The following is a 20490-nucleotide window of genomic DNA, read 5'->3' as shown; positions in this document are numbered from 1 at the left end:
AGAAAAGGAGAAATAACTGTTTTGAACCCAGAGCGTGCTAGCTTGGCACTTGGAGCCTTTTCCATTTCTGCAATTAGCTCTTTGGAAAACTCACTAGAGTAAGATCTACAGACATATCCAATTGTACCATCAGACCCCCAAGAACTTTGCATAACAGAATACATAGTAATTTAAAATGTTTAAACAGAAAGAGAAGTTGAAAACAAAAGAATAGAATACATACAATTTAAAAAATTGTGCTATGACATAGGTACACATGAATTTCCTTTTTAAAATTTTCATTCTTCTTAGGACGTGCTGTTTTTAAACCTGAAAGTTGAGAGGCACTGCCTAAGTAGGTTCAGATGGGTCTCAGGCATAGGTCTCCTCTGGAAGTCCTCTCGGTGACTCTGATGTGTGGCCAGAGCCAGCAAAGATTGATTCAGTGACTGTACGCAGAACCCCTCATGGCATATTTACCAAGAATACAGTTGCAGATAGGATGTAGGAGAATTTCATATTCTTCTTTGCTTTATATTCTTAAAGGTTAACCAGTAACGTTTCCTGAGTCATGCAAGGTTCTCACTTCCAAGCGTTTTCCATGTGCCTGGTTCAGGAGATCCCAGTAGAGGTTGGCAAAGTGTAGCAAGCATTTGCTCTCAAGTTTCCTCTAGCACCAGGTCCCACTGGCAGCCACTGTACCCTCTCAGCTGCAAGCAAGAAACTTCTTATACTTAAGGTGAGTGGCATCAGGCAGTCTCCCAAGGCCTTCTCACCGGTCTCTGTAGCATTTTTATCCTAAGGGAGGGATATATTTTTGTATGTAATGGATTATAATTACACTGAAAAAATTAATGGGTATATTATTAAAGAAAATTATATTCCTGCTTCAGTACTGACAGAGTATCTTGAGAGCTGAAGTTAAGGACTATGTTCATTATTGAGCATATTAGTTTCAAATCTTTTTCGCTAGGAAGAAGCTCTTTGGGTGATGTCTGCTGGGTAACTAAGCTTCAGAGAAATAATTTAGGTTAGCTTTGTCAGATTTTGTCCTATCATGAAGATTCTCTAAATGTTGCCAGTGAAATAAGTTTTCATGCTGTTAAATTAATTAACATTTCTTCCTTTACTGAGTATTAGAGAAGTCATTATTTTAAAAATTTAAATCCTAATGATAATGGCTCACGTATATTAAGCATTTACTATATGTCAGACACTTTTGTAAGCAACTTTTATGAATTATCTCATTAAATCCTCATAATAGCATCAAGAACCAGAAATGTGTCCACATAAAAATGGTAATAAAATTACTTATTATGAGTTTTGTTATGAGCTTGAGGAATTGAAATAATGCATGATAACAAATAGCAAAATTTAAAAAATTATAATTATCACCTTTTAATTTATACACAGGAAAACTAAAATAATTTAAAACTATTTAAAGGCCTACAATAGCTTAAAAGAGTAACTTGTAGCTAAACAGTTTGTGGATGGTGGAAAGTTTCAGTACAAATACATATATATCCAAATCCAGAGCACGAAACCCTGATCAATGTGTCATTCCTACTGGGTCAATGGTGTACTCTAAGATACTTAAGTATGTCATATTTGCTGTGCAGTTTAGATTCTACCCTAAAAAAAGGGCTCCACACACTTGTCAGGAAGCATCACAGCACCTTGATTGAAGATTATTCCTCTCTTGTGTTCTTTTTCCAACATTATGATTCAGAACTCTAGACTCTTGAAGCAGGCAACACTGGGGGTGAACAGTAGTATTACAATGTATTTCTCAGTACTTCCTCTTCATGACTCACTTTACTGAGATTTCTCAAATGTCTTGGGATGAATTGAGCAGGCACTGTGGGAGACAGCAGACATCCTTTTATGTAAATGTAAAGAAATTTTAAAAACACTTAGAAATACACTGGTTTGTGACCAATTATCACGTTTTATACACAGGATAAATGTTTAGCAGAGTTTTCTAATAAAAGCACAAATTCTCCAAGCCTATGGGAGAGGTTGGAAATTGAATCAATCCTTGGATAAGAGTATAATGGATTGTCACCTTTTCACAATAAATAAAAAGAAAAGTAGCATTCTCACAGTATGCATAAGTAGGAAATACATATTTCATATTAAGCAACATACTATTAAGCTCCTTGGCACTCACTAGACTACCATTAATGGTAATAGAGTTCTGTGGCATTTATGCAGATACTATATGTAACTTCAGGAATTTTTGACAATCATGTGAACGGATGAATTGCTGTTTGAGGATGGTAGCTGAATCCTTCTTGCAATGCTACATGCTGAAGCAATTGTGATAAGTATCAAATTGACATTTCTTGATCATCGTTAAAGTAAAATCTATTTTGCTACATTTCTGAAAACATCTCTTTAAGGAAAAATTACTTGTCTTGAATATGTTCGCTGTCTGTTTCTACCAGTCCCATATTGCAGAGATCAGCAGTGGTGAAGTGGTGTATGTGGTCAGGATTCTGGGCCTCTCCAATACCTAACACCAGGCTGTGTTCTCCTGTACCTCAGTGTCCTCTCACATGCTAATAAAATTCATTATCATGAAATCAGCTGAGTGGAAGAGAAAAAGTGGGAAAGATGTCTTGGATTTCTTTCATTGGTGGATATGAATGTCTGGAACTGAAACAAAGGAGTAAGTTTAGGGAGGAAGGCCAGAAGCTTTCTTTTATATAAGTTGAGTTTCCTTTGAGGTATAAAGAAATCTCTGAGATGCCTTAAAGCTGGCTCCTGTGTTCTTTCCTAGCTTCCGTAGTTGAGGAGCATTTCTTCACTTTTTTGGCATGGTGAAATACACCAGGCTGCTATAGTTTGGAATATCCCTCCAAATTCAGTGTGGTGTCATTCGGAGGCAGTGGAAATGTTGAGAGATGGGCCCAGTGGGAGGCTTGGGGTCACTGGAGCCAGGCCCTAAAGGGAACTAGGGACCACAGTCTCTTCCCTCTTTTGCACTTGGCCACGAGGTGAATGGAATTTCTCTGCCACACGCTCCTGCCATCATGGGCCATGCCACCACAGGCCCAAGGTAACAGGGCCAAACATCACGGAAAGAAACCTTCAAAACCTGCGCAATAAGCCTGGCCTCCTTGTAGTGGATTATGTGAGTGACAAAAAGCTGACTAACATAGAAATTGGTACTGAGAGTAGAGTTGTTGCTGTGACTACACAATGATGTGAAAGAGCCCTTTGAATTGATTTGCAGGAGGCATTTGAAAAAGATTGGAGGCTGGAAAAAAGTGTAGAACTCTGTAAGCAGAGCTTGATGAGTAATTTTGAAGAAGGCCCTAAAGATCACAATGCTAATACCTGTAGGAATGGACACAGTAGAGGTTATGCTCTCTGTGCATCCTGTGGAAGGAAGATTCTGTCGAGAACTAGACTAGATACAGTGGTGGCGAACCTTTGGCACACATGCTGCAGCAGGCTGTTAGTATCACTGAAAACTCCAGAAATTTCGCCACATCTTCTAGAGGCTGTTATACCACAGCAAAGAACCTGGCTTCATTTTTGTCCATGTTCTGATAACATCTACATAACAGTCTAGATTATTTGTTGGGAGAAATGTCAAGGCAGCAAAATAGGCAGCAGCGCAGGTGTTTCTGGATGCTTTTAGACAGATTTACAATGAGCATCAGGAGCAAAGAGGAGCAGAGTGGAGGGATGGAGAAAACTTGAAATTCAGTCAGAAAAGAGGCATATATGTATTAAAGTCTAGCCAGAGAGGGTATGGTTGTGGAAAATATGTGGCCAAGCACAAAGGACCTGTTTCCTTTGATCAAGTCTCTTTTTCTGTATTTCATGCATTTTATAATTTTCTTCATTTGCATTTTGAAAATTTATCCATAAATATTTTAGTTTGCCCTCCAGGATTTTGTTGTTATAAATTTTCTCTTTCATTATATTTTCTAGTTGGTTATCATGTATGTGTATGAGGGCAATTGTGTTTTACATCTTATATCCTATAACCTTGCTAAGATGTTTTATTATTATTTAATATTATTGATCTCTCAGATTTTCCTACTATATTGTCATATCATCTATAAATAGAAATAGCTTACTTCTTTTCAAACTCTTAAACCTTGTAAGCAGTTGGCTTTCTGTCACTATAACAAAATACCTGAAATAATTTTTAAAGAGACAAGGTCTCTTTTGGTGCATAGTCTGTGATCAGTTGGCCCCATTACTTTTAGATGGTGATGAGGCAACACATCACAGTGAAAGTGTGTACTGGAGCAAATCCATTCACCTCATGGACAAGAAAGAAGTGCGAGAGAAGAAATTACTGGGTTCTCACAGTGTGCGTTAAGAGCATGCCCCGATGACCTAAATACCTATCGGAAGACCTTCCTCTTTGAGAACAGTATATATCCTTGCCCTTTCCCTGCAAATAAGGGGTAATATCTCTAGTGTTTGTGCAGTAACTTATTATGCTGATGGCTGTGGGGCAGGTATGAACAGCATATTTCCCACCTTGTTACTAGAGTATCCATTCATTTTCTTTATTTTGATATAACTCTAACCATGCACCTTGGCCAGGAATGGATGTTGAATTTTGTCAAATGTTTTTGATTTGTGCTCTTCAGGTTTTAATACTTTATTTATTAACAGTTGAGACATTCTCCTTTGTTGTTTCACTTTGAAACAGTCTATGAAGCATTGGGGCCCTGCTGTTCTGCCAACATTTGCAACAGTACTGCGAAGCCATTTCTGCTTGATGTGTTCATGTATGATAGATTCTAAAAATCTTCTTTTATGAAAATTGCCTTACATTTCATCAATCTGAATATTTTTCTAAGTAATTGTTCATATTACCTTGTTTTCAAATTTCACTTATATGAAAGTTAAAAATGTAATTGTTAGGATTTTTAAAAATTTCCTTTATATCAACTGCAATTTTCTCTTATTATTATATTGCATACTTATGCTTTTTCCATTTTTAGTGATTAATCAGTTGAAAGTTTGCCTTTTTTTGCCAAGAATTAAGACTTTTTATTTATTAATTTTATCTCCTCTTCTATCATTAATTTTTGTTTTCATCTTCATGTTCTTTCTTGTACATTTCTATTTTGCTCTTCATTTCCTAACTCTTGGATTTGGAAATTTATTTTCACTCTTCTCATTGCATTTTCTTCTAATAACTGTTTCAGCTATATCTTACCGATTCCAAACTGAAGTATTTTCATCTTTTAGAAATTCTGGGTTTTTTACTTATATTTTCCCTAACACCAAGAGGTTTCTTAATAGAAGTTTTTAAGTTTTTAAGTAAGTTACCAATGTTCTTTTAAAAACATGTTTGTGGGGCCAGGGATTTAGCTCAGTGGTTTCACTGCCTGCTGTGCAAGCTCAAGGACCAGAGTTCGATCCCCGGTACCCAAAAAATAAAATAAAATAAAAACATGTTTGTGTTTGTTTACTCCCTTGTGGTTAGGGTGCTCTAATAAATGACCATATATTTTGTGAATACTCCCAAGAGTGCATGAGAATAAAATATATTCTTTTTAGTTCCATTCCATTTTTTTCCTTTCTTTCTTTAATGTCCTTTATTACGTATTCATCCATAGCAAATATTTCTTGAACATATTATAATGCATTCTTCATTTCTAATATATAAAACCATTCTTGATTCAAGATATTTTTGTACATTTACATTTATGAGTTAGAATGTAAGTATCAAAATATATAAAACATCTTTTTTGCTAAGGCCTTTTAAAGTATGGCAACATGACCTGGTCATATTCTCTCACATAGAATATTTGAGAAAATCTTGATGCCACATGAAAAACAATGTAACTAGCAATGTAAGTATGTTTCAGATATATTAAAATGAAAAATGATATAAATGTATTATTTGTGGCTATGTGGCTCTTACTCATATCATTTCTATCATAGTAAATCCTGAAATATAGATATTGATACAAATTACATAAAATTCATTAATTCAAGTGTAACTTGTCATGTGAAAATGTACAACTCTTTAAAAATTTAACTTAAAATTCTCTTTAATCTTTAACTCCTAGTACTGAATAAAAATCTTTTCAAAAATCTTCATTTTTACAGTGAAAAATTTTTTTGAAGCCCTGAAGATAACTTTTACAAACTTCTCTTTTAAAAGTTTACCTAGGTACAGCACCTATACCTGCTCTAGAGGTATTATTTTGAAAAAGCTTTCCAGCAGATAAAATCGTTGAAACATATTCATGAAATTCTTTAATATTTTTATAATTTCCTAGTTTGTGAATGATTAAATGTTCAATTTTGTCATCAAATTGGATTTTTGAGAAAATCATTTTAAATGCTAATTTTTTAATTAATCTGTGATTGACTTGAGTAGAAGTAAAAACTTTTCAAAAGTTGGTGTATTTCTTTTCAGTCTGAATTTTTAATTGACAAGTGATATCCTTAAATGGATCTATTCTATAGTGAACTTCAAAAGAGCCAATATTAATTGCACCAGTTTTTAAAATGTAGGCATATTTGGGTAATAAATCTGGCTGACTTTCTTCCTGTGTTTCCTGTTGGTTGTTCACTCCTGCTCTCTCTCAGTCTTGGCGTCTTTATTATTTAAATACTGAAGTATGAGGTGATTATTCAGGCAGCAGGTGATTCCTTTTGCTAATTGCTGTTCAGTCAGTTTCAGCTGTTAGAAATCAAGATTTGTTTACATTGGCAATCTGCACACAAATTTAGAAGTTACAGGGTTTTGTTTTTACTTTAGACTGTGGCATTGAAATTATTTTCATCTGTGTGTGTACAGATCAGCATGCATAAGCTTTTGTTGACAATAAAGTGAAATTGATGCACGGTAGTATAAATTGCCTCAGATAAAAATATCTCCAACTCTGAACTACTGGGAAGTTGTCAAATCTTACATGTGAAAGGCTTTACCATCACTGTTACACATTAACAGGATGTAGCCTAACATTAATAGATGTCCAAGATCGTGGCTAAGAGAGGATTTTGTTTCTCCTGTTTCAGTTGTAGCTTTGCAACAATTGGGTTGCTTTTCTGTATGAAATGGTTGTGAACACACACACCACTGTGGCAAGGTTCTGGGCTCTTAACTTTGATGAACACTATGCCATTCCCATGGCACTGTGCGCAAAAACAGCACAGATGTGAGTCTGGGAGCGGCATCGCTGCTGCTCTCATGAGCCTTTGTTTGGAGAACACCCTGATTAACCCCCACCCTTCATGGTTCATTGACTCACTGATAGATCAAGTTTAAACTAATACATATTAGCACATTTGTTACTAACAGAGGAACAGTTGGCCATTCTGTTTTACATTGCTGGTTCACTGCAAACTGGCGTGCTAAAAAGTTCTCTACTCCAGAGCGTGAATTGAGAGGTTACCGGAGGACTGAGGACCAATCTGTTGCATATTAATGTCCAATCATACCTATATTTAAATCTTGGATTATCTATTTGGGAAATATTTACACTATTGCAAAGTTATGAATAAATGGTCATTGCCACTTTGAAAGTCATTTTTTTTTCAAGCAGTTTAAGGATTTGCATTTCACACGGTAGCTTTGATCTTAAACACTTTGCCATAATAGAGCGAGAGGACAGGGAATTCATGGCTATCTGATGCCTTGTGTTTTTGCAGTCTAAAAGGAGTTTTTAGAGTTCTTTGTAGCTAGTGATTTTATATAAAGACAGCATACTTTATTTCTACATTACGTGGGAGTGTTTCTGCTCAGTTAATAGGACTGGGATATGCAAGTCTCTTTCCTCATAAAAAATAAACTTTCCCTTTTTATTTAGTGATTGCTTCCTTAAAACTTAAAGAAGTCTTTCTCTTTTTTACCTTCCTGGCTTGCTTTTAGTGTCATAGTTCTTTCTGTGGAGAACAGGTTTACAAGTCATCTGGCGGTTTCTATTGATGAGTTTTCTCTTGGTTTCCTGCACTTATTGCTGCCACCACTTGTGTGTATTTCCCTTTCTCTTGTGAGATGAAGCTACCGTGCCCATGGGCCAGGGGACAGCACTGCAACTCCAAGTCCAGGACAAGGAAACTGAGGTTGCATTTGTAAAACAAACTAATGACATGTAGACTGAAAAGGTTTTTTATCATTATTTTCAGGTTTGCTGACTGATTTTTATTATAACTGATAATTTGTTTAGGGAAGGCAAACTGATTTAAGTTCTGGGCAAAAAGATAAACATTTATTTTCAGTGCTGCTGTAAATTTAATTTAGCAAAGATTTTATGGCTCATAAGTATGATGTTCCACTGTCTTTAAGTTGAAAGAAAGAGGGAGTAAAAGATGGGGATTGAATTACTTTTTCTGAAAGCTTAATTTAGCAATAATAAGAGGTTGTTAGCTTTTCCATGCAAAATATTTCTTCCAAAGGACTTAGATGTCTATCACAAAACCTACTTTTGATAGTTAAATCTTTAGTTCTTCAATATTTGCCTTAGCTTTTTTGTTTTATTTTGTGAGTTAATATGAGTGCTCTATAACTTGGTGTTATTTTATAGTAATTTAAAGAGTCAAGCTTTCTATGGGTGGAGCTTTTGGTTTCTTTAATGCAATAGGAACAGTGGTTTTATGATTTTTTAAAATGTGTTGTTCTTTTAAAGAATATTAATTGAATATGTGTACTTACTGAGTTGTGTGCCAGGCAGTATTCTGATAACTAGTAAATGCACAGAGAGCAGAATCATGAAGCTCCTGACCTCAAGAAGCTTATGTCCTGGTGGTAGAAAAGGAATTGAAAAAGAGCAAATAAATATATTTTTATATGTCAAGTGATGAAAGTCTTTGTTGACTGTGAAGTTTTAGAAGAAAGCTGAGAGTAATGGGGAAAGGGAGCTATTATAGAGATATCTGAGGAGATATGTTCCAAGTGCAGGAACCAAAAGCATTGAGCAAGAGTCACCACTGGATAGAGTAGCTCACTAAGGTGGCTACAGGTGAGATGTAAAGGTGGGAGGCTTTGTGTGGCTTTTCCTCTGAGAAAAATGGGGAGCTGTTTAGGTTTTAAACAGAGAATTAATATGAAATACCTTCATTTTCAAAGGATCTTCTGTCTGCTAATTGTAGAATGGACTATGCAAGTAGATGGAAAAGATTGGAGCAAGAGACGAGGGGAAACTGGAATAATCCAGGAGACAGGGACTAAAATCAGAGTGAATAAACAAGGTGAGGAGAAGTGATCAGACTTTGGATTGGGTTCTGAAGACAGAGACAGCTGGCTTTCCTGACTTAGTGGGTATGGAGGACTTTCAGAGGGAAAAGTCAAGGATGATATCCAGATTTTTACTTTGTAATGAGAAATATCAAATGATAAAATATTAAAATGGGCACCTATATTTCTATTACCTTGATTCTATAGATCTTAACATTTTATCACATTTGCTTTAAACATTCTATTCTGTTCACATGTTCAAAATAAAGATGTGTTTCTCCTAGAATTGTCTCAATATGGATCTCTGAAAACCGACACTTTATTTTAAAAAATCATTCTTACCAAATAAATGAGCCCAAATTATTTATCACCAAATCCCTACTCCATGTTTAGATCTCCTGTGTTTTCCATATCTTTCATAGTTAATTTATACCATCCAGTATCCGATGAAGAATTATTCAACTAAATATACTTAAGTCCCAGTATTACATTTCTTTCTCCATCTGTTTTATTCTCTTATGGGGAAAAACTTGGTCATTTGTCATGTAAACATTTTACTGTGCATAAGAGTCACTTAGAAAGCTTATTTAATCGTGGATTACTGGTCCCCAGTGGAGACATACTAACTCATTGGGCCTGGGATAGCTCTAATAACTGCTGTTTCTCTGAAGACTAGACCTTGACCAGTGTCGCTCTACCACTATCTGACGGCTTCTTTGTGATGTCATTTACCATCTTCCATTCCCTGTATTCTCTATAAACTGAAGTTTCAGACTAAAGCAGTGATTGCAAACCTATGGCACATGTGCAGCAGCAATGGGATATTTGTACCATTGAAATCTCTACAAAGTTCACTGGTCCAAAGGCTTAATCAGATTCATGGGGAACATTTGGGGGAAGAATACATCTGACGTGATAGTGTGTGTTTCATCTTGTCAAGTGGTTCATAACGGCTACCCCACTGTTAATGAGGCTAACTGTGATGTCTGAGTGAAGGAGGTGGTACCTGATCATTCCATTATGTTTCCATTTGAAAGTAGTAAATACTAAGTGGTTCTTGGGTGCAGCAGAATACTGTACCTAGTTTTCAAGAAATATTTTACTTATTGGTTTTAAGATGCTTGCACTATTCTTGCCTGAACTAATTGGTTAGTTGGGGGAAAACTTGGAGATTTCTAATTCAACCATTTCACCTACATTAGTAGTGTACTGTAAAAAAGAATGTTGCTTCCATAAATGGGGCTGTTTGGTGGCCCAGAAAAATGTCAGGATAATGGCTTGTTATTTTTAATCACCAGTTTTCACAGTCAGGTGCCCAAGTTTCTGACCTGAGCAAGTGGAAGGACGAAGTTGTCCTGGGGTGAAATGGGAAGGTCTGTAGGTAGATTAACCAAGTTTGGTGGGGAAAATCAGAATTTCAGTTTTTAAGATTTTAAGTTTGAAATGTGTGTGATACATTTGTGTCAATTAGATTTCAGTTGAGTAAAACATAAGGTGCTCCCTTTTAGGTAGAAAGGTATTTTATACGGATAATGTAAATGTCAAGATATGAGTCTGGAACATCAAAGGTACTGGTGGCCTATACCCATTGCTTTTTTCTCTTCACCCCACATATGCAGCCTCATGAAACATTTTCTATAATCCATACACTGAAGGAAACAAAGGGGCCTACCTTAGAGATGATTCTTCATTATTTAATAAAAATGAGCTACTAATGCATTACAACACCTTACTCAAGAGTGTTCCTAAAAGATAGCAGGGAAGAGGGATCTTTCTGGGCAGACCTCCAAACAGTAAATACTAGTTGTCAAGGAGTGGTGGCCATAGATACACACACAGACACACACGGAAAGTGGTTAAGAAGTTGACCATTTAGGAACATGGAAGAAACGGGTTGGTGACAAGAATATATAAGATGAAAAGTATATTGTCCCAGAAAAGAGCAAAATGTAAGATGTGTTTTATGTACATGCTCACTAAAGAGAATTCATTCAGAGAAGGAAATAGGTAAGATATCCATTTTGCAGGTGCCAGTCAGCTTGACTGCAGAGCAACCCAAGGGCCTGCGCAATGGATGCATGAACAAAGGGAACTGGTAGAGGGATGAGAAAAAAATAACAAGTGTTTAACCACAAGCACTTCTTCTTACCAAGATTGATTGGACCACAACCATTGGCAAGTACTCTGCCTGCACACACACACACATCCTTGGGGATGGCATTACATTCCAGAGCTGCTAGCCAACCACTGGCAGGCAGCTTGTTTGTATTGTATCCCCCTATCATGCAAGATCAATTGTCTTTCCATTCTGCTATGACTGATTAATGCGATATAGCCTTGTATTTTCTGCTTACCATGTTTTGACCAACACCACCCTCTGTGCCCATACTGAATGCCTAGTTCAACAAATTTACCTGCTATACAATATTGTTTTTACTCAAGGGACTCATTGTTACAAAAGAAGTGAGGTGGTTAGCTGAAAACCATGAGATTCACTGCCTTTACCATGCTCCTATTATATCCTGTTTTATTCTAGCCGGGAGATAAATTTTGTGACATTATGGTAGTTTTTAGTTTGACAAACAATATAGAGGACTATGAGTCAACTAATAGAAGTAAACATTGTCTCTCACTTTTATATCCAGTGACTCACCCAAAATACTTTTACTAAATACCCCTGCAATTTTGAATTCTAATTTTGGGGTGTTAGTGTGAGAGAAAAAAAATACACTCACATTGACAGTAAGTGCTTCAATTGAATCGAACATTTAGAATAACCAGGCTACATTATTGAGTCATGTAACTGTACCAACAAATGAACAAAATTGAAGTGGTATTTCAGAAAGGGTAATTCTGATTATCAAGGGAAAATAACATTGTTACTACTCAGTAGGAAGACTGTGTGGAGCCCAGGAGGCTTCCTAGGCTGCTGCCTAGTAGCAGGATGAAATGGATGAGTACATTGTCTAGAAAAGTCACATGCACCCAGGTGACACAGAAAAACATAGACAAATTGTCACCAAAGAAACAAAAATATTTGTGTTTTTTAGAGTAGCAGACTGATATTTTGACAGAGATGTCTACTATTTCTTTATGAAACAGAAAACTTCAATACTGTTTAAACTATCCTAGACCCTAAGAAAGGAAGAAAAAAATCCCAGATTTCATTTATAGATCTTGCTTGAAATTGATACCAACATTTTACAATGCAAGTCCAAAAGGGCAAGCTATTAATCAGTCTTACTTATGAATGTCAAGCAGGTCTTAATAAAATAATAGATGGGTATGTTATCAACATGATAAATACATGTATTATTTAAAGCTTCTATGGGAAAACATTTGAGGGTATTCTCATTGAATTCTAAAACTAACAGGCATAACCTTTATCAGGACTGTTAGTCACATTCTTCCTCTAGGACCAATCAATACAGGTAGACTAGGCAAGAAAGTGGATTTGTATGAGAGTTGGAAATGGAAAAAGTGATCATTATTTTGGATAAAATAACCGTTAACCTGTAAAATCCAAGAAAATAAAGGAGAAGCCTAGAATGAAAAATGAGGGCATTAAAGAGTTAGGTATAGAAATCAATAGTTTTGATGTATGCAGTCAATAGCCAGTTAGGAGATGAGCTGGGGAAAAGACACATTGACAACAGCAGTAGAAAAGATGGAAAACCTAGTATTGTTCAATATGGTATTTATATGAAAAACAGCATGTTACTGAAGGATACAGAAAACTTGTGGAGAAACACTGTCTATAGAAAAAGATCGAACATCATAAAAGTATTGTTTTTAGGATAATTTATATTTAACATAATCCTATAAAATATTCAGAGGATTTGTTATAGATAAACTGATTTGAAACATTGTGTGGGCTAGGATGTAGCTCAGTGATATAGCACATGTTAGCATGCTGAGGCCCTGGGTTCAATCCCCAGCATTTCCCCCAAATTATACATATAAATAATAAAAATAGACATGAATGAAAAATAAAAGTAATGAGGAGAAATCAGTTTTGACACCTATAAAATATGATAAAACTACAATATTTAAAATAATATGATATATAAATACTAGACAGTCCTGAAAGAGATTCAAATACTTTCAGGAATTTTTATATATCTGAAAATAGCATTTAACTCTATGGGGAGCAGCTTGGGGTATAGCTCAGGGATAGAGGGTAAGCTTAGTGCACATGAAGCCCTGGATTCAATCCCTAGCACCATAGACAAACCAAAAACCACAAAAAAGGGAAATATTACCAAAATTTGTGGGGATTATCTAATGAATGATGTTGGGACAGATAGATAGCCTTCTGGTTAAAAATAAAGTCAAATTCCAGTTATATACCTTTTACAAAAATTCTTATAAAATGGAGATCATAAAGGCACTAGAAGAAAAATACAATTTTTAAGTCTAAAAAAAGGACTTTTAAATATGTCACAACCTAGAGGCCATGAAAGAAATGATTAATAAAGTCAACAATAGACACATAAATATGAGAACTTCCAGTATGGAGAAGACATTATAAATTAAAATCAAAGGAAAATAATACATTGGGAAATGTGTTTCTAACTCGTAGCAAACAAGGTTGGCTTACTATACAAAGCACTGTTATAATTAATATGATAAAATAGAAAAATTTGAGAAGTTATATAAACAGTTCGTGGAAAAATACAAATAGCTGTTAAACATTTCCAAAGTGTCTCAATTTTCTTCATAATAAGAGAAATATAAGGTTACATTACAGAGAAATATTTTTTACCTCTTTGTCACAGATTAAAAAGTTTGAAAATACTTTGAATTTATATTATATCTGAATTTATGTTGATATTTTATTATATCTGAAGATACAAGAAAACAGATTGTTTTACTTCTTAGTAAGAGTATGTTAAAAAGAAATAAATTTATCGAATACTTACTATATTCCAGTCACTTTCATAAACACTAAATACTTTATTTATTGTAGTTACCTTATGCAGAAAACAATGACAACACCATTTTACCCTGCCCTCTGGAATGAACAGTGCTTATTAGCAAAATCTCCTATATGTTAACCACTTTTCTAAATATTCCCCTTGCTTCCTTGCGTTAGTAGAGAGACCCAGCTCTCCCAAGGACTTTAAGCTTCCCCAACTGTTATCTCAAGTGGTGGCTGTCTTCTACCTCTGGTCCCACACCTTTAGCTAGGACTACTCGCAAGCCTGTGCGTAGGGTCATTCTTTTCACTTCTTGGGGGCTTAAGCCCCTGTCTTACTGTCACTGACTCTTGTGATAATTGTAGGTGTGTTTGTAAATGGTCTCTCAGTATTTGGTTTCCTCTCGTTCAAAGAGCTTGACTTGCAATTTACTCCATCCACGTCCTCCCTTAATTATTCCTCTAAAGCAGTGGTTCTTCAAGCTCAGATTGACACCAGCATCATTTGCAACCTATCATAAATGGATCCCATCTCTGACCCAAAACTTTGGGACAGGGACCTAGAATCTGTGCTTTAGGAAGCCCCAGCCTTTCAGGAGATTCCGATGAGTCTGACACTCCAGTACCAGAAACTCTGAATCTCAGTTTCAGGCATCCTCCCCTCCCCTGCTGCTTTTGGTCTTCCTAGCCCACCAGATCAACTCCAGGCATTTCTAAAATCTTCAACCCCAACTGTGACCACAATAGATTCCACCACTTTGTCATTAGCCCTTTTTTTTTCCCATTTTATATCCTCATTCCTTTTATCCAACCACCATTTGGCTGCTCCTTGACACTTCACTTTCAAATAGTATGTCGAAACAGTCCTTAGATCCAGTCAGCCCTGCCTTCAAGACATATCCAGAATTTAACTTTTCTGATAACCTCCACTGTACCCATTCCAGTCAAAGAACAGTCATTTCCTAGCTAGAAAGCTGCAACTGCTCTTTGTCAGCTCTTGGATCTGCTGTCGCTACTGCCCACACAGCAGCCAGAGGGATCCTGTAAACACCTATGGTTGTGTGGCTGTGTTGCTCAGAATTCACTGTGTTTCTCCTACCCAACAGAAGATAGAGCCCTTGGGAATGAGACTGGGTTATCTGACCTTCCCTGGTTAGGGTGTCACTCCAGCCTTTGTCTTCCTTCTCATTGGCTGCCAAGTTTAATTTGTTTTGTGCTTAGAACTTGGCACCTCAGGCATACTCTGAGTTATCTTGTTTGTTGCTGTTTCCTTCGGTGACAATGGAAGCCTCATGATGGCAGAGGCTTTTCTCATTTAGCCTCAGTTTCTAGGACCCTGCCTGGCATGTCCAGGCATGCAGTGGTTTGTGAAAAAACATGAATGGAGAAAGAGGAAGTAATAAAAGTGGTTTCTGGGATGATAATATCCTTTCTGTGACTGCCACTCCTTGGAAAATGAAATAGGATAAAAATATTTCAATAGTGTAAAAATAGTGAAAAATGTATCAGGTAAACAATCTAGATATTTCATCTGATGCTTGATGTCTGGGGTTTAGAGCTTTAATTATTTTGTCCTTGTTGTATTTTAATATAAATAATCCTGGGCTTTACATACTTAGTCCTGCTTGGTTAAAGGACAGTGATACTATCCTTTATAGCTGTTTCTTTTTAACCTAACTTGAATCAGATGTACTAAGTTGTCATCTCTTTAGTATCTTTTAAAGGGGATAATGAGTAAGGAATGAGAAGGGACAATTTAAGAATATGTAAATATTTTATTCCAAGTTTATTCTCACCAGATGTTTTAACACCCATTACTTCTTGCCTGAATCAGTTATTATTCTGATACTAAAAATAGTGATTTTTAAAACTTTACAATGTCTTATATATTTATTATTTTATTAGAAGACAATTTTTTCCCTTCTTGTCCTTCATTTTATTGTCGGTGTTATTAATGGGATTGAGTGTTTAAAGATCAATGTAATATAATGTGTTACTGCCATTGCATTTTATGTTGTCCCAAGACTGGCCAGCGGAAGTCTCAAGATATTAGGTATTACATCAGAACTTTTTATATAAAATGGCGTAGAAAGGTAGTAGGGCTACATGGAGCAGAGAAGCCTATGGAGTCATTCTGGTGGTGATTAGGGCAGGCTTCCGTGAGGACATGGTGCCGAGCTTTGAAAAAGTGGTAGAATTTTGATTAAAATGGGGTTGTGGTGGAGTGGAACGGGAAAAGTCTTGAACAAAAGAAAGCCTGGCAGACTTGGTACTTGGCAATAATGCAGTGGCCTGGACTATGGTAAGGAAGTGTACATGGACCCTAAAGCTCCCTTGTGCTAACTTAGCCTTTGCTTAAGCTGTTCTCACTGCCTACAATTTCCACCCCTGATATTATCTAAGGAGTGAGATGAAATGTAATGAAAAAAAAAAGAATTCTAGGTGGTGAAAACACCTTCCCTTCTTCTGGAAGCTTTTCCAGATCCCTAGTAAGAACTAACTGCCCTCCTCTCATTCCCTCCCATTAAAGTCCATGCCTTTCTGCCACCGAGCCTGTGCTTGTCTAGGGCTGTCTGCATTTGTGGATGCGTCTTCATCCGCCAAAGCATGCGCAGTGTCTCATCTGGTCCTTCTTCCCAGGACTCAGCACACATGCTCACTTAAGTGTTTCATGAATATGTGTGAGAGAGAAAGGAGAGGTGCTGGCTTGGAATTAGGGTCCCGAGAGAGCAGTCCCAGAATGCAACCTTCAGGGGCTCGGGCTCGCTGCACAGGCGGCCATGAGCTCCTACCAGTGCAGCGCTGCTGGGGGCTGATGGGAGGACGCAGTGGGATGGGAGAACAGCTTGGGGCTCTGTGCCCCAGGACCAGGATGGAGACGGGGGGGGGGGCGGAAGGCACGGAAGCGAAAGCGAGTAGTTACCACTCTGGGGGCCGGGCGCTCATTCCTATGCTGAACTGGGGAAGGAAGCACTCAAGCAGGTGTCCAGCCCAAGGGGTGGCATGGTCTTCTCAAAACAAACACCCTGGCCAGTGTCACGGGGAACATTTAAGAGGGTCAGCAGGGCCCGCCCTCTTCCTCATCTAAAACTCCCCTGAAATCCAAACGAATTCGACGTGCTGTTGGAAGATTGCTATTAGATCAAAGACGATGAGAAATGGAACACTGTCTCCACTTGAGGTATGAAAGACTGATTTGGGTGTAATGAACATTTTCACTTATTCTTGGTAATGGTTTATTAAAAACGGATTTTTACTAACTGCTTTTGTAACCTTGGAAAGTGGCTCTCTGAGAGCAGCTCATCATAAAAAAAAACGGCTGTCAGCTTTCTTTTGGTTCCTGCCCCTTCCTAACAACAGAAAATTTGCCCTGCACCTGTTCCAACCGAGTTCTCCGTGATAAGCATCTTTCAAGCCCAGAAAATTGTAGTATCAAATCTCAGCCCCAATTGTGAGGCAGCACCATCATCGGCTCCCCGCTGAGAGGCGTTGCTTTCCCAGTTCCCAAGAGAGGGGTTTTTCCTCCCCTGGCCCCCTTTCCAAGTGAACTCTGACCTGAACCCTCCTCTTAGCTCCCAGCACGCACTGCTCTGGGTGCTGATTGTGCCAGTCCCCGCTTCCCCAGTCCTGCTGTGGGCTCATCAGGAGGTCAGGCGTCAGTAGCCCTGGGGTCACTGTGGTGCCTGATTGCAATAATGAGCACATTTATCTGTGGAGAGGAAGAGGAGCCTTCTATTTGTTATAGCCCATCACTTTTCCCAAGAAACAAATGCTAAAGTAACATGTGATAGCTTTGTCTGAGCTTTAGTAAACGTATGTGAACATTTCCCAGTGTTGACAAAGTTGCTTTTAGTTACACCTCCCTTCATAAGTTAAACGCTTTGTGGCAACTCGTAATTTCTTTCAAGAAAAATAAACCTATTCACTGATGGGAAAGCATAAATGTTTTAAGTTAAAGCCACATTCATGAATACTCTGGGAAGAATTTTGAATAAGAGCAAATAGTCTTTAAGTATTTGTGAGCCTCTTTAAGTACATTCTAATAGACTTAAGTACTAAGTACTTCATTTTAAAAAGAAAGAAAAAATGCCAACAAGATGTTCTAACTTTATCCTTTTCCTCTTAGGTTTTTCAGACAGGCCAAAATCATTAAAAATATTCCTTAATCCACAAAGTCACAATAAAGAAGCCTCTGAAGTCTACTATGAGAAGGTTGAGCCCCTGCTAAAGCTAGCAGGAATAAAGACTGACGTGACAGGTAAGTCGCGTTCAGGACAAAACTCACCATTTCTCACACATGCACACGCACTACAAAGCAAGATACCTGGAAGTTGTTCTTAATCCAAACTTGAGAAGCTAATTGTAATATCTAAAGTTTTTCTATGTGCTTCCATAACCTACCTCAGCCCACTCTAGAGTTATTTTTTAAATTTTATTTTTACTTAATTTTTAAAAATTTTGATTTATTAAAACATCAATAATTTTTCTTCCAGCTTTTTCGGACTTTAACAGTTACTTGGCATGATTTTTCAAGGAAACCATACACTTTTCACTATCTTCATAAGGTATTTGCTCTCCACACAGTATTTCTGCAGGGCAGAAGCAGTTGACTTTTGCTTGCTACCCGGCTAACTTCTTTCCAGACTCCTCCCTTAGGTTGTTTTTGTTCTGACTCTGACCCCTGCTGGTTAGGTCAAAACTAAACACTCAACTGCTGGTTTTAGTTGAATCTAGAGACACCAGAGGCCTAAATTCGTCTAAAAGATTGCCCATAGGTTTGTGTAAAGGAAAACAGAAATTTGAGAATGCAAAAATTAAGAGAAGGTTAGTAATATCCTCAGGCTTTTTAAATTTAGTGACCAAATTCCTTTGCTTGTTTGAGACATCCTGTGGCTGGAGACTGAGAAGTATTGATACCATCAAGAATTAAGTCTTCTTGCTTTAATTCTATGTAGCTTTTCTGACACAGTAGAAATTTGAAAAGAACATTTGAATTGATGAAGAATATTAAGTAATAATCACACTCAGGAGAGAAACCTAGAGTAACCTGGAGTTTCCTAGTCCCAGTGAGAAGTTTCCAGTGTAACCTGCTCAGCTGTACCTGTGGGAGATGTGACTCACAGTGTAGATCATAAAGTCATTGAAGTTCAGTGAAAGAAGAAGGAAGGTTCTTAAAGAGTGGAAGGTTTGTGGGAAGGTCAGCCACCCCAAAAGACATTACTACAGTGGAGGGTGAAGGAAAACTACCATGTAAAACTCAGAAAGAATTTCTGAATTGAAATAAAGCTGTGCTTAAGAAGTTAGCCTTCCATGTTTGTGACCTGTGGCTTGCTTAGAGGTGATTTACATGGACAAGAGAAACTTCAGATCTGTCTTTACTTTCTACTAAAGATTTTCAAAGATTGGGCAAAGAATTTTGAGATTCATATTTGAATGAGAAATTAAAAGTTGAGTAAACTTATTTGGCGACTCAATCCCATCAAATATTTTGTATCTTTCATATGTGTACATTAAAGTTTGACACAGATATTAGAAAAGTATGTATTATTCATTTAAGAGTCTCTCATTGAAATCTTACATGAAAGCACATACCTGTATTCCCAGCTACTCTGGAGGCTGAGGCAAGAGATAACCTGAACCCAGGAGTTGGAGACCAGTGTAGGCAACACAGTGAAATGACATCTCAAAAAAAAAAAAAAAAAGACAAGTAGGGAAGAGGAAGAGGAAGAGGAAGAAGACTCTTTTGTTAAACACTATCTCCATCTTATATGTTATAGCAATGTACAGAATACATGATGAATATTTTATCATACCTGTTCTTGAGTTACTTTTAGGGCATAGTCAAACAGATACTTAAAACTAAATATTTTAATTGTTGCATACATAAAAGAACTATGGTATCTCAGGATAACATTGATTTTTATTAGAGGGGTCAGAAAAGCATGTAAAATGGACAGTTTTATAAAGGCAAGGAAGGCAAAAGATAAGGAAAGGAAGTGTAGCAAGCATGTATGAGTGGAGAGCAAAAGTGAATTAAACTCATAGAATCTTGGGAATTTGTTTCATAACCTGGCTGTAGCTTTCTAGTTTTGACTTCATTTTACATTTGGTTCTTTTCATCATCACCAACAGCTGCCAGTAAATTGGACCTTTTCATCCCTAGTGGCATGAGGAGAGGTTATACATATGTGTGACAGAGGGAGACCCAACGTGCTTTAATCCCAAAGATGGATTAACATTTCTCTCTTCTCACTAACTGTGCTAAGGTAGTCTGCACCACCAACTTGAAGAGCTGTTCTCTGAGCCACCAAGAACCTTCCTGGGAACTGAGGCCGGGCTTTCTTTTCCTGAAGGCTAAAGATACCCAAACTGAATCTGGATTCCAGCAGGGAGAGAAAAGGGAAAAATGGCTTCCAGGAAGCCC

General features: G+C 37.1%; 1 protein-coding gene across 9 annotated transcripts in view; it reads left to right on the top strand.

Annotated features, from left to right (window-relative positions):
- Cerkl (CERK like autophagy regulator) overlaps nucleotides 1-20490 on the top strand; it is a 126534-nt gene that overhangs the window by 63266 nt on the left and 42778 nt on the right. For 7 of the 9 annotated variants that reach the window (XM_087201129.1, XM_021247129.2, XM_087201136.1 and 4 more), the window contains one exon: nucleotides 18193-18324. In XM_087201129.1, the coding sequence (XP_087057255.1) occupies nucleotides 18193-18324 (132 nt within the window). Of the gene's footprint in view, nucleotides 1-9040; nucleotides 9163-18192; nucleotides 18325-20490 lie in introns of all 9 variants that reach the window. The other 2 variants (XM_087201155.1, XM_087201153.1) reach the window with 1 other exon arrangement.

This window comes from Heterocephalus glaber, unplaced genomic scaffold, assembly GCF_053883595.1.
Source record: "Heterocephalus glaber isolate CG9 unplaced genomic scaffold, H.glaber_assembly_v1.0 deba00000347, whole genome shotgun sequence".
NCBI lineage: Eukaryota > Metazoa > Chordata > Mammalia > Rodentia > Bathyergidae > Heterocephalus > Heterocephalus glaber.
Note: the sequence above shows the minus strand (reverse complement) of the source record. Positions and strands in the feature narration are given on the sequence as shown.